Source organism: Bos indicus, chromosome X (genome assembly GCF_029378745.1).
Source record: "Bos indicus isolate NIAB-ARS_2022 breed Sahiwal x Tharparkar chromosome X, NIAB-ARS_B.indTharparkar_mat_pri_1.0, whole genome shotgun sequence".
Classification (NCBI taxonomy): domain Eukaryota; kingdom Metazoa; phylum Chordata; class Mammalia; order Artiodactyla; family Bovidae; genus Bos; species Bos indicus.
The window spans coordinates 7,827,582-7,842,675 of record NC_091789.1 but is presented as its reverse complement, the minus strand read 5'-3'; the positions used below and the strand labels follow the sequence as shown (position 1 = coordinate 7,842,675).

The window sequence follows — 15,094 nt, the reverse complement described above, 5'->3', positions numbered from 1 at the left end:
GGCTGCCCTTTCTTTCATTTCAATTTGGTATTATTTGCCAAAGCATAGATGGAGTTTGATTTTCAAGACTGGTTCCTCAAACTCATGCAAAAGAAGCAAAATATTCTCTGGAGAAAGCAAGGTATTCTTTGGATTTATGAACCTCATCTTCACGTGCAAGATGTGAGTTACAAAACTAGAAGTAAGAGCTCAGAGCACTGATTTCTACTATGACACTATTGTTTCTACTGTGATACTTTTTTCTTGGAAACTTTTTTCACCCTAAACTCCTCCCCACCCCAAACACATCTACGTACACTATTTTGAGCAAACAAATCTTAGTGTGAACGCTAGACAGAACTAACAGTTCTTCAGTCAATAGAGGCCACAGTCTAACTTGACATAAAATTATGGCCTGTCTTGTTGTTGTTTTGGTCACAAATAGATACCCTTTGCCCTCATTTTGAATTCTCTTTTCTCTCCAAATATTTTCAAGATGCCCCCTTTTCCAGAGACCTTTCCCAATTGTCACCTGACCCCTTTATTGTCTTCATACTGAACTCAGGGTTCTGAATGGCACCTCCTATTCTTTCCCAGACTGTCTAGGACAGAGTTCTTCACCCAGTGAATCTGAAAATCAATGTTACTGAATGATACAAGAAATAGTCTGTAATCCAGTCTACAGGGACAAGGGAAATAAAATTGAGAGTGAACTAAATCAGGCTGTGCCCACATAAGAATTTTGATACCACTGGGAATTAAGAATAAGTTCCAGAATGCAGGTTCCTCTAGGCATAGCAGCTGACTGCTTTCAGGAGCTTCTTCATTTAGGGCACCAGGGAGTGTACAGATAGCGACAGGTAACATTCTAAACCATTGAGAACAGGAGGGCAATGGGTTTCATTCTACCATTCATCACCTGCATTCTACTGCCATCTTGTTGGGGCATCAGAGTTGCAGCCCAAATATAGAAAAAAGAAGGATGCTCCCCTAAGATGTTGCTACAAGATGAAATCACTAGCTAAAATATCTAGGTCCCTCTGTATATATGTGTGATGTGTGGAATCAACAGGAATTTAGGTATTTTTCAACATTTATGTACATAGCATATCTTCCCTTCAACTTCGACTCCCTTTCAACTTCAAGTCGTGTATCAAGATAATTCTCTGTGATGCTAACTAAAGTTCTGCCCCCAATACCAGGTACCAGATCTTCCTAGTGGGATGGAGGCATCAGTGGCTTAAGAGAAGATTAGGAAGAAAACAGAACAGAAAATGCCCTCATCTTTTGTTTCAAAATAGACTTTCAAAAAGTTACAGTAGAAAAGATAGAACTGGCATATGATCCAGAAATTCCATTCCTAGGTATATAGCAAAAGGAATTGAAAACAAGGATTTGAACAGATGTTTGTACATCAGTGTTCATTGCAGCATTATTTACAATAGCCAAAAGGTGTGAACCACCCAAGTGTCTGTTAAAAGATGAATGGATAAGCAAGATGTGCTATAGATAGACAATAGATAAATTCATCCTAAAAAGGAATGAAGGTCTGAAACATGCTATAATATGGACGGGTGAACCATGCAGACAGTGTGCTAAGCAAAGTAAGTCACACACAAAAAGACAAATATTGTATGATTCCATACAGATTCATATAAATGGAAAGTAGAACAGTGGTTACTAGGGGCTGGGAGAGTAGGGGAATGGGAAGTTCTTGATTAATGGTTATAGAGTTTCTGTTTGAGGTGATGAAAATGTTTCAGAAATAGTGGTGATGGTTATACAACATTGTAAATGTAATACCACTGAATGGCATACTTAAACATGGTTAAAACAGCAAATTTTATGTTATATATATTTTATTATAATTTTTAAACACTAATAATGTAATATACCAAAATTCTTTGAACTGTACATTTTAAATGGGTGAATTGTATCTTCATTAAATTGTTTTAAAAGGCAGAGGCAACAGTACCTTGAAGGCCAAGTTTTCAATTAGTAAGAACCAAACTTTCTGATAAAAAAGAGAGGTTTTTGAGTTTCCAAATTCTAAGACCAAAAGGGAAATATGAAGTTTATGTCATACTCAATAAATTGGAAAACAGATCGATAATGAGCCAGACTAACTACCCTTGGAGGCCAGATAAGAGCTGAGGCAGAGAGGAGTACAAGAGAAGTCAGACTGGGCTGTGCATCACAGAAGGGTCTCTGTGCCCTGCTCCCCACCTCATCCCAGCTCTCCACCTCATCCCAGCTCTCCAAAAGGAGGAGAGAGGATGGCACTCCCAGGGCAGAAGTAATGGGGTCTCACTTCCTAGGGTGTAGCATAGGGGTGATAAATTGAAGAGAATAGCCTATGTCTAGCTTGGTGCTGGTGTCATAGAATAGCAATGGCTACATGAGGCCTGGAGGAGAAAGGAGCTGTCCCAGAGAGGTGGAAGGAGAGAAAGAGACTATTCCAGTAGCCCTACAACTGTGCAAGAGGAGAGAGAGAGAGAAAGAGAGAAAAAAAGGAGACAGCCTGGCAATAGGTGCAGGGTTATGTAGGTCTGCAGAGGTCTTGCGGCCTGGCAAATGTCTGTGTGGAGGAGAAAGACTACTTGACATCCAAGCTGGGTGGTACAGCTCAGTGGATGCTGGAAGTGATCCTGATGCTCTGGTGTTAGATGGCTGCCCTGATGCCATGACACCATGTACACTCCCTGGAACTTGGATATTATTCCAGGGAAGAGAGAAAAATCCTGAAATGACTGGGAAATCACTGTTTGCCTGAATTTATCTGGGTGTATTTTTTTCTGCCAGGTGGCAAAAGTGAGGTAGCAGGAACAGGAATGTAAAGAAATGTTTTTCTGCAAAATGGAGTTAGTTGTCTGTGAAAATATACCTCTGCCATAAAACCACCTTCTAAGAAGACCAAATAAGATACAGTAAAGGCATGAATCATTAGGGGCTTCTGGACTTCTAAAATTTTTTTGATGATTAACCTTAAGACTTATTTTCCCACTTGGAAAAATTTCCTAACCAGTCCTAGTGTAAGTGTACCTTCTCAGCCCTTGTTCCTACAGTTTGCTTTGTTGCTATGTGTGCTAAGTTGCTTCAGTCGTGTCCAGCTCTTTGCAGTCCTATGGACCATAGTCTTCCAGGCTCCTCTCTCTATGGGATTCTCCAGGCAAGAATACTGGAGTGTGTTGCCATTTCCTTCTCCAGGGGACTTTCCTGACCCAGGAATCGAACTTGCATCTCTTAAGTCTCCTGTATTGATAGGTGGGTTCCTCACCGCTAGCGCCACCTGGGAAGCCCTTTGTTCGTTGCTATAGTTCATAGTTACTACAAGTATCCTTGGATCATTTGATGAATGTAGGACTTAGAGATTTCATTAGTGACCACTGAAAAGGAAGGTCAAAAATATGAGCTCTTCCACCTTGTTCATAAATGTTATCCAATGCATCAGCAAATTCTGAGACTCTCCCCAAAATATATCCCAAACCTGACCACTATACATACTCTCCATTGCTATAACTCTAGCATATAAATCCATTCTTCAGTTACCAAGGTCGTCTTCCTGTCCCTTAAACATGCCAGGATTTTTCTTGCCCCAAGATCTTTGCACTTTGTATTCCTGCTGTTTGGAATACTCTTCCATCATATTTTCACATGGCTAACTCTTATCATTCAGGCCATTAATTAAATGTTACCTCCTTAAAGAGGCTTTCCCCAAACCCCTTCCATCCCAAGCTCCCAGTTAAAACAGTCCTCTCTAAGTCATTCTCTATCATAATACACAGAGTGCTTATTGGGGCCTGAAATTATTTTATGCACCTATTTGTTTATATGTTTACTGTTTCTCTCCTTCCAACAAAACATGAGTGCATGCTCAGTCATGTTGACTGTTTGTGACCCCATGAACTGTGTGGCCCACCAGCCTCCTATGTCCATGGAATTTCCCAGGCAAGAATACTGGAATGGGTTGCCATTTCCTTCTCTAGGGATCTTCCAGACCCAGGGATCAAACCCATGTCTCCTGTGTCTCCTGTGTTGGCAGGCAAATTCTGTCATGTTTCCCCTACTGTATCCCTGGTACCTAACTTGATACAGTAGACACTCAATATAGCTTTACTCACTGGTTTAAAAAGTGGAAGATGTTGAAGATTGGAACGAACTTGACCACAGGGCCTCACCTTGTAGCCTTTTTGAAAGAAAAATTCACATCAAGGTTTTATTTGTGTGAGTTTCCTCTTCCTTTCCAAAGTGGAGTGCTACCAAGCATTCTAGTTAATTGCATGTTTTTGTGAGTTGAGTTTCAGTCAGTTGAAATTTTAGTTGATTGTTGTTGATCAACAATAGTTGATCAACTATTTAGGCTTCTTATGGTGATAGAAAGGAATCGTAAATAATCAACCTGTGCAGGCTTGCCAGGTGAATTCAAGGAAAGTCTAATTGAACAGATGGGCCCCCATCCTCTAATTGGAAGGCTATTATGTGTTTTGACTTTGTTAGACAAGGAAAGAGAGAGGTCCTGTGGTGAGTTCCTCTAGGGAAAAGATTTTCAGAATTCTCACAAAGATCTGGGAGTCCTGTGTGATGTTAATTATCCTGGTGTGGTCTGAGAGAGTTGGCAGCCTCAAAGATAACAAAGACTTAACCCCCTAAGGCTTCCTGAGCTATGACATGCTCTCATAAGCAAGTAGGTTACCTGGGAGGACTAACGGAGACAGGCTAATGAAATCCATATGGTTGGTCACTTTGGACAGATGGCCTGCATGCCACCTTGGAAGCACCTGAAGTTTCTAGGTGGTCTTCAAGGGCAGCTTTAAGCTGTGCACGGTGAAGTTTTTGAATCTGCAGACCACAAAGGAATGGCTAGAGATGGACTAAGAGATGAGGTCATATTTTATAACAGGTAGGAATGGGATCAGGAGGATGGGGGAAGGATATAAATGAGTTTTCTCTCTCCTCCCACAGCTGGAAATGCCACCCCCCAACTCTCTTCCATTGAGCAAGCAGAGGTTCTTTTCTTTTTGAGAAATACCCTTCTCTCACGTCTCCTCAGAGCCTTATTTGGACAGTCTCTATACTTCAGTTGCTCTACTGGTGGGTCCTTTAAATCTCTTGGGATTTGTAGAACACTTCATATCATTCAGGAGCTTTTTCTGATATTATCTTCTAACCAACCCCATACAGAAGGTAGAGCAGGGAATATTTCCCTTGATAGATGAGGAATCTGAGACCAGATGACCCTTACCCAAAGAAAAACAAGAAAGTCATCAGTGGACGTGGAACTAGAAATCATTTTCATCTTCTTATTCTTTCCAGTTTTATCTACATCATGACATAACCCTTGTCATATCAGAAGCTATAACAAGCCCTGAATAATAGCAGTCTACTACATTTGTGGCATTTGCTTTAGTTTTATGGATGTTTTCCTTTTCTTTGCCTTCTTATCTTGGATCCCTTTGAGATTTGGGGGACATGGCAAAATGTAATTTAAAAGTGTGTATAGGCTTCCTTTTGTAATTGATCCATCAGAGGGAATAAAAACAAAGATCAACCAGGAGATGATAGAGATGCCTTAACATGCTCTACCCTATAGGCTTGGTTCATGCATAGTACCCCATGTTTCTATGAACACTCGTACCAGAAAGGCATTGAGATGGAATGGAAAGAGGACCCCGTCTAGACTCAGAATTCTAGTTTGTCCCCACTGAGCTGAGCAGATTTCAAGTCACAGTGTCATCTTGCTTCAATGTTTCCTCCCTGAAGGAGGTGTAATAACACCTGTTCTGGTTGCCTAGCAGGATTGTCATGTGAATAAAGTGTGGTGAGATAAGTGGATATGTGTTGAAAGGGGCTTCTCAGGTGGCCCTAGTGGTAAAGAACCTGCCTGCCAATGCAGGAGACAAAAGAGATGTGGGTTTGGTTCCTGGGTTGGGAAGATCCCCTGGAGGAGGGCATGGCAACCCACTCCAGTATTCTTGCCTGGAGAATCCCAGGGACAGAGAAGCCTGGCAGGCTGCAAAGAGTTGGGCATGAGTGAAATGACTGAGCACACACATGTGCTGAAAATTGTCAGCCCACTAGATTGTGAGCTCTTGGGGGGTAGAGGCCATTTCTGTTTTATTCATCACTTTGATGACCTTCCTGCTGGAGTTATAGAGAATCATGAACCCTACTCTTATTCACCACAAAGGATATCCAGAGATTGGCATGTGCTAGGAAGTCAATCCATCGAAATAAACACCATCGACTGCCCTGGAGGGATGATCATCTAGTTCTCCGAGATACCTATGTTTTAAGTCAATCTGTTTCCCCAAATAACCTCCAAGAATGGTGAAAAAAACCTAAGTATTTTCATGTGATTTCACAAAAGGCAGAAATTTAATTTCGTTCATGGAGATGGCTCTTCCGTGCTTAGCTTTGAGTTTGGTATATAGTAGTTGCCCCAAAAAGTTATTGAAAGAGTGATGAACAAGTAATAGAATTGAGGGCATTATTACTAGCCTGTCTTGCCACATTTCCTCCTTTGTCTTGGAGACAGGTACTGGTGTGCAGCTGTCTGAATGTATCATTCCCTTTTTCAGAGTCCCATTTGGCCAGGCCTCAGGTCAGCAGCCTCACTTTGTACCTGCTGCTCTGCCTCTAGTCTTAACCTATAAGGTCTATGAGTCTTGCTGTGTAATGTATTATATGACATAGGAAAAGAATATTTGGGGGGGGGGATAAGGTGGTATGAGAATGGCCATGTCAAAATTACAAAATCATTTCTTTTTTAAATTGTCAAGGAATATATACAATAAATGTGTCTGACCTACCATTCCTTGGTGTCAGCTCATCTCCTATTGTTGTTATTATATGCTCCCTAGTGTGTCGTTTCACCATATCATCAAACATTTAGTCACATCATATATGTCTTCAAACTAATTAAATGTGGTTGCTGTTGTCTGGATACAGTGTCAAGATCTCAAATTCATCATGGTACTTGTGAGAACATTTTTTTACAAAAGAATTTCTATATTTTGATGTGTTTCCTAAGGCAAGGGGACGGGCTAAGGGATGAGGAAAGTCTGTTGTAGTAAAACTTGAAGATTAATGGTTAGTTTTCTTAATCATGTCCAAATGTCAACATACTGGAGTGGCCAAAGCCTGAACAAACTTTTTGGCCAATCCGATACTTAACACGGGGACATTTGTGAAGAGATTGTTCTTCTTTCCTCATAAAGTTCAAAAACCTTATAATAAATAATCAGCAAATGTTATACAATATCTGGACTGAAATCCAGATCTGAAATCTGAACTCTGAAAATGCATGCGTGTGCATGTGTGTGTATGAGAGAGATTCAGGATGTGTAAGCAGAATCTAAATCCTCTTGGAGGGACTACTTCCCAAATCAAGTTGAGAGGGCACTTCTTTTTGCTGCCTGCATTAAAAGAAAAGTTACTGATGATAATAGTAACAGAGTCTTGTGTTGAGACAAAATGTTCTTCATGAGTAATTCAACTGTGCTTCATGGGGCTTACAATGTTGGCCACTCAGAAGACAGGGCAGTTCCCGGGGCAGGGGCAGGGTGGGGAGTCTGCAGATACATTTCAATTTTTCTGTCCTGCCTGGGGCACTGGAGGACTTCCCTGATGGCTCAGACGGTAAAGCATCTGCCTACAATGCGGGAGACCCAGGTTCAATCTCTGGGTTGGGAAGATCTCCTGGAGAAGGAAATGGCAACCCACTCCAGTACTCTTGCCTGGAAAATCCCATGGATGGAGAAGCCTGGTAGGCTACAGTCCGTGGGGTCGAAAGAGTCGGACATGACTGAGCAACTTCACTTTCACTTTTCACTTTCTGGGGCACTGGAGCAAGTCATGTCTTTCCCCACTCCTTTCCATTCATATTTATTTTTTAAAGGGGTTTAAATTAGCATTAACATTTCATTTAAAATGTTATCCTCTTATCCCCTGAACTATCTTCAGTGGGAATATGGCCAAGAATCTGGAAAAGAGGGCTTCCTGTATGGCTCAGCTGGTAAAGAATCTGCCTACAATATGGGAGACCTGGGTTTGATCCCTGGGTTGGGAAGATCCCCTGGAGAAGGGAAAGGCTACTACTCCAGTATTCTGGAAAAGAAATCAAACATTTGTAGTTGTCTTCTAATATTTCTAGGGGTCTGAAGGCAGAGAGAATTTCGGGATTGCTTTTCCTCTTGGTGCTACTTTTTAACATGACTCTGGTATCAGGTTAAACATTCAAAACCTGGTGGAGAATGATCATTTTGGTGCAGTTTTCCAAATCATAGTGGCATTTCTTTGGGCAATGGCAATGAAGCTGTCGACTTGTCTTTTTTTAGCATGGGTGCTTCCAACTCCAATTGGGACATTGAGTTTTGGAGCTGCTGTCTAAGGAAATCAGTTTTCAAGTCATGAGGGCTGATGGTAATATTTCAGATGTCTCTTCCAGCTGCATGCATTTGGCTCAGCCCCTCCCTGCCTTCCTCTCTGTGCCAGTGACTTTCTGTGACTGTAAGATAACAGCTAAGGATAGTTCAGAAAATGAGAGAAACAAAAGAATCACTTAAAGATATCATCATTTTAATGGCAGCCTTACTCAGGACAAGTAAAAATGTCTGCAGGGCGATTAGAAAGGAATTTTCTTTTATTTTTCTCTTAGTGGAAGGACTAGAGGGCTGGCCCCGGGCTGTTTTATGGTATTACTATTTAGCCCCTGTGGTTTTAATATGGAGTGAGAATGGGTAGAAATGAGCTCATGTTATGTTTGTAAATGTTGCATGTGGTCTTGTTTTAGCCTACAATGTTGAGAAGGCTTGCCATCAGGGGTCCTCAATGATTTTTTTTTTTTTGTAGAGGAGTTGCTGTTCTTAAAATTGCCTTGAGATCATGGAGGACTGAGGGGAAAGTGACATGCTGTGGCAGTGAAGTCCCCAAGTAAGAGATGATATGTTCCTGCTGGTTGCTTTCTCTGATTTATGGGGTTCAAGGAGGGGAAGAATAGAGGATATTAATTTTTAAAAAAAAATTTGGCAACACCCCATGGCACGTGGGACCTTAGCTCTCCTACCTGGGATGGAACCCACACTCCCAGCATTGGAAGGCAGAGTCTTAACCCTTGGACCATTGGGAAAGTCCTGAGTAGAGGATAGTAAGAGGACAAATGGCTTGGAGACCAATTGGTTGGGCCCCTCAGTATTATGTGAATACCAAGCATTCCCTTTGTTGGGTTTACATAACATTTTCAGTACAATCACGCTAAGAGTTGACTTGTCCTATACTGCTCATTCTACTCTTAGATCATCAACTTTTGTGAGCTGTCCTAAAGAACTTCCCCACAGAGTCCTTACTGCTGTCACTAGTAACCAATTGAGGGAAAAGAAAAGTGGCTAGTGGGAATTAGAAAATGATTTGCATTCTTTACACCTAGAAATATCCAGCACCTTTTCGAATCAGATTTTCAAAACAGTTCCATTTTCATACGAATTGCTTATTGGCTGTAAAGGTCACTAGGAATTGGTGAACATTAGAAACTGAAAACCAATTAGAATGTGGCAATAGCTTTGCTCAGAATTGAATGTTGATTCAAATTGGCTCTAGTAATAAGATGTTCTTTAATGAAACCATCATTACATGGATTAGTAGGTGCTTTCCTAGTTTTTGAGAAAGACACATGTGTTGGGGTGCGGTCTGGGCATGGGGGCAATGACTGTTTGGTCGCTCTTCCAAGTCTTTGTGCTAATAAATCTTCCTAGAGAGCCTCCTTTGCCTGAAATATAGATGAATGGCCTTTGAAAACTTAATGGGAATTGATGCCACCTAGCGAATACCATTTAAAGCACACTTTCTTAATTTCTAATCCTTGAAGGAAAAATGCTTCCCAGAACAAGGATCCCTGATTGGAGGGTCCAAGGCTGGTGTCTTGATAGCTTAAGTGGTCAAGTACTTCTTGTAGCAATTTGATGCCTGTTGGGAGGGTGAACATAGGCTCTGCTAAAGCTGGACACCAAACCAAATTTCCATGGAGCTGATTGTGTGCTGACTATTCAGCAGATGGAAATCCTTGGCTTCCTGCCCTGAAATGTGCGAGTGATTTCATGAGGGCAGGGGATTATTCCCAGATAAGCTTCTGGAACAGCCATCGAGGTGAGGGTCAAGGCCAGGTTAGTCCAAGAAGATTTTGATACTGCTATTGGAATAGCCAAAAAGTTTGTTTGGGTTCTTCTGTACTATCATGTGGAAAAACCCAAACAAACTTTTTGGCCAACCCCAATAGTACCGAGTCCCTCACCCTGGTTAGGGATTATGAGCTGCTCAATAAAAAGTGGTAGAGGTGAGAGAGGGATATCCTAAGTCAATAAAACTTCTTCTTTTTTTTTTTTTTTTAAATCAAGTGCCCCTCTACTTTTCCACCTACAACCCCTTCCAAGAGAATTCTTGAAAGGGTTTCAGAACTCACTCTTTCTGCTTCAGGGAATGAAAACAGTTTTTAGTTAATCGCTATAATTTCAAGAAACATACTCCTGCTGTTTTCCTGTGAAACAACTGGATACATCCCATGATAATACACATATAAATACATTTCTTACTGATTTCTTAAAACAAGCTGGCTTAGAACCAACATTTGTTTACTGTGGATCTTTGAGGAAAAGTCACTAATTATACCTGCCATCCGATAACTCGATTTTTGGTTGGAGAGAATGACTCAACTTTTCTTTTCTACCAACTACACAAGTGGCTTCTGGATCATTGTTATAACCAGTTACCTGGGTTATAACAGGTAACAGTTAGCAGGCAGTCATATGTATAGAATGGGTCAGTTTTCTCAGTGAAGCCACCATGTCTCTCTGGTTGGAGCAACTGAATAAATGCAAGAGTTCTTAAACATTCCATCAATAGCCTTTTTTAAAGACACGTGTACCCCAGTGTTCATCGCAGCACTGTTTATAATAGCCAGGACATGGAAGCAACCTAGATGTCCATCAGCAGATGAATAGACAAGAATCCTGTGGTACATATACACAATGGAGTATTACTCAACCATTAAAAAGAATACATTCGAATCAGTTCTATGAGGTGGATGAAACTGGAGCCTATTATACAGAGTGAAGTAAGCCAGAAAGAAAAACACCAATACAGTATACTAACGCATATATATGGAATTTAGAAAGATGCTAACAATAACCCTGTGTATGAGACAGCAAAAGAGACACTGATGTACAGAACAGTCTTTTGGACTCTGTGGGAGAGGGAGAGGGTGGGATGATTTGGGAGAATGGCATTGAAACATGTATAATATCATGTAAGAAACGAGTTGCCAGTCCAGGTTCGATGCACGATACTGGATGCTTGGGGCTAGCGCACTGGGACGACCCAGAGGGATGGTATGGGGAGGGAGGAGGGAGGAGGATTCAGGATGGGGAACACAGGTATACCTGTGGCGGATTCATTTTGATATTTGGTAAAACTAATACAATTTGTAAAGTTTAAAAAAAAAAATAAAGACCAGTTACTACACAACAAAGATCTTGATGTTTTATGTAAAAGTGGTTTGTCCATTGTATTATCCTTGTATAATGTTCTATCTCCTTTCTTCTTTCTCCTCCACAGTGCTGATGCTTTACTAACTTTTACTAGTGAACAACTTGCTTCCCCTATTAAGACTGGGCCTATGTTGGGTCAGAAAGGGGTCAACAAATCTACTTAAGAAATTAAAACAGTTATCAGTTTCCCTGAAAATTGAATTATCTGCATGTACAGAAATGCTTGAAACAACTGAAATACATTTCAATAGGAAACCAAAGTATAAAATAGAATGTCATTTTATAGTCCATGATTCCTCAGATTCTTAGTCAACCACCTAACGTCAGTGAACTGCTGAGACATAAAATCACTGCTTTTGTAAAAGCTAAAAAGGAGAACAGATATTTAGTTCAATGACTTCAGTATTCAAGTAAGGGGACCAAGGCTGACAGAAGTTAAATGACCTGCCCAAGGATAAATAGTCACTTGGTGGCAGGTTGGGATTCCAACCTGCGAGTTCAAACCCAGTGCTCTTGCCATGCCACTTGTGAGGTCACACACGAGTCTTGGATCTAAAGGACAATGAAGTAGGTCATCAAGCAAGTAGTTCTATCTTTAAGATGCTCTGCCTTGATAATATTTCCACCCTTCCCCAACCCTCCTTTAAAATACCATGAATCTGCCTTTGTGAGCAGGTGGTAAAATAAAAGCCAGCAGACCCAATTAACTGAAAAGCACTTACTCTGAAAAACTCTTTTGTTGAGCCGGAGTCCAAGGTCCCATATGCAATTTCAGTCTGCTTAGCTAAGTCTTCAGCACTCTCTATGGGAGAAACCATCCTCTCCACAGTCAAGAAAGCAGCGAGATTGGCAGTATAGGAAGAAATAATGATCAGGGTGAAGAACCACCAAACCCCTCCAACAATGCGCCCGGAGAGTGATCTACAAAACAAAACAAAGACCCATCCGGACCCAGAGGGGCCAGGTTTCAGTTTACGAAATCCTTATCTTTATTTTTGGAAAGAGGAATGATTTCAGTGGAGCTGATGAAATTGAGAAGTCAATGATATCAGGGGATGAACACATCAAACAGAATGACACGTTGACAGCAACACCGCATGGCATGATGGCATGGGATGATGGTACATGCATAATGCTCTTCAGGCCCCTACGGGTTTCAAAGCAGGATTATTTATTTAATCACAGAAATAAATACCTTCTTTGTGCCAGCTCCTGCTTAGATGTAATCATTGTACTTACCTGATTCTCTTCCTGTGAGCCTTGCTGGGTGCACCTGGGGAAGACTGTTCTGTTTCCTTTATGGCAGGTGGTTCCCAGCCTTGCCTGTACATCAGAATCACCTGGGATCTTAAACCTCTCATGCTCAGCATGAGACTCAGCCAACAAAGAAATCAGAACCCGAGAGGTGCAACCCAGATGTATGTATTTTTAAAAATCTCGCCAGGTGATTACAATGTGCAGTCAAGGTTGACAAACACTGATGTAAGGTGATGTCATGGGAGACACAGAATCAAAAACCATTATGTATTTGAGGAGAAATGAGTAGATGCTAGTAAATGAGCACTATTCACTGTGAGTTTAACACATTTACTACAGACGTTGCCATTCTAGTGAAGTTGGTTAACCACAAGGCAATGGGCCATGAAATAATATTTATTATTATCTTCATATAAATGGCTAGTGGGGCTCAGGAGTTTTGATCCAGGGATTGAAACTCTTCCCTTTGAAAAACTGAGACTAAGCACATGGGACAGGCTGGCTCAAGTGAAGTTGGAAACTAGTTGTGTAATAGGATTTGAGAGGCACTAAAATGTTTGTCTGTACGCTCCCTCACCAAAATAACCAAAACAGATAAAACCATCCTCACTGGTCTGCTCTAGACATTCTTACTATTGGGATTATCTTCCAAGGTTTCTTCAGGAGGCTTGGTCAAAATGTCACACTTTACTTCAACAGCACCTATTTTCATATCATTATGGATTAGTATATCCAGTTAGTGGAGAATGGGACAGATGATGCATAAGTTTTAATCAGGGAACGTCTTGTTCTTGAATGTAACTATGCATAGGCATTACTTGGGGTGTTTGTTAAAATGCAGATTCCGAATATCCGAGTGCTCAAAAATCTGGACTTTTTAAGCATCACTGGTGATGGCAGTGGTTTGCTGATCAAATTGAGAAATACTGTTCTTCTCCATCAGTGATTCTCAACTCTGCCTGCATATCAAAGTCATCAGGGGAGCTTGAGACAAAACAAAAGAAAACAAAACAAAACACAATGACCAAAAAAAAAAAAAAATAAAATGGCAACCCACTCCAGTGTTCTTGCCTGGAGAATCCCAGGGACAGCGGAGCCTGGTGGGCTGCTGTCTGTGGGGTCGCACAGAGTCGGACATGACTGAAGCAACTTAGCAGCAGCAGCAGACTCCACCCCAGATCAATGAAATCAGAATCTCCGGGGGTTGGGCCTAAGCAGCAACATTTGAAAAGTTTTTATTTATTTATTTTTGGCTGTGCTGTGTCTTCCTTGCCACTCGGGCATTTCTCTAGTTGTGGCGAGTGGGGGCTACTCTCTAGTTGCGGTGCGTGGATTTCTCATGGTGGTGGCTTCTCTCATTGTGGATCAGGGGCTCTCGGGCGCGTGGGCTTCAGTAGTTGCAGCGCACAGACTCATTCATTGCAGCTCCCTGGCTGTAGAGCACAGGCTCAGTAGTTGCGGTGCACGGGCTTAGTTGCTCCGCGACATGTGGGATCTTCCTGGACCAGCGATTGAACCTGCGCCTCCTGCATTGTCAGGATGAGTTTTTACCACTGAGCCGCCAGGGAAGCCCCAGCAGCAGCATGTTCATAAAGCTCCTTGGGCGCATCCAGGATTAGAGCCACGGTCCTACATCATGAGAGTACCTGGGGATAGGGTCTGCGGGAAGTTAGGGGGCAGTGTAAGAACCCCGAATGCTTAAAGATGGATACAGGCTTGTCCTGAGGAAACATCACCTCCTTTGCAATGCTGCTGAAGGCTGGCTCTGTGTGCAGAAACGAAATGTGGTCGCTAGGTTTCATAAAACATTGCCACATTATTCTGAGGATAGTTCTTCTCTGAGGCATAGCTCCATCCTGGTTAGGCTGTGTTCTCTCATGCCCAGAAAAGCTCACAGGAAAAGAACCCGCTCTGTCATAGAGTCAAGAATAGGCGTAGGAGCCTGGCACCTCTCCAGGCTCTGTGGGAAGAGGGCAGCTCTGGGCTGAAAGCTGGCAAGTCAAGCTCTTCTTTGTCTGTACATGCATTCTACCACTTGGAAGCAAAGTTAAATTCCTGTGTCCCAAGATAACCTTTTTTGAGCCTCTGGAAAATCCAGTTGTTTTAGATTTTACACTATGATCAAATCATTTTGGCACATGTTTTGATAAATAGTATTCTTTATTGATTAACTGTAAAAAAAAACTACTTGGTTTTTTTAAAGCCTGTAATATCTGTTGGTCCCTGGATGCTTCAAACAACCCATATTTATTTCTGAGTGTAGTCACTTTTAGTTTTTTGGCTGTGCAAATCTGCTTTGCAACAGATTTTTTCTAACTAAT

The 15,094-nt window shown here is 41.6% G+C and overlaps 1 protein-coding gene across 6 annotated transcripts in view; it reads right to left on the bottom strand.

The window, feature by feature from the left end:
- Positions 1-15,094, bottom strand: part of GRIA3 (glutamate ionotropic receptor AMPA type subunit 3) — a 308,690-nt gene that overhangs the window by 54,432 nt on the left and 239,164 nt on the right. For all 6 annotated transcript variants that reach the window (XR_011565376.1, XM_019956167.2, XM_019956168.2 and 3 more), the window contains one exon: positions 12,239-12,437. Coding sequence is in view for 5 of the 6 variants with exons in the window: in XM_019956167.2 (XP_019811726.1) it covers positions 12,239-12,437 (199 nt within the window). In the remaining variant the exon portion in view is untranslated. The remainder of the gene's footprint in view (positions 1-12,238; positions 12,438-15,094) is intronic.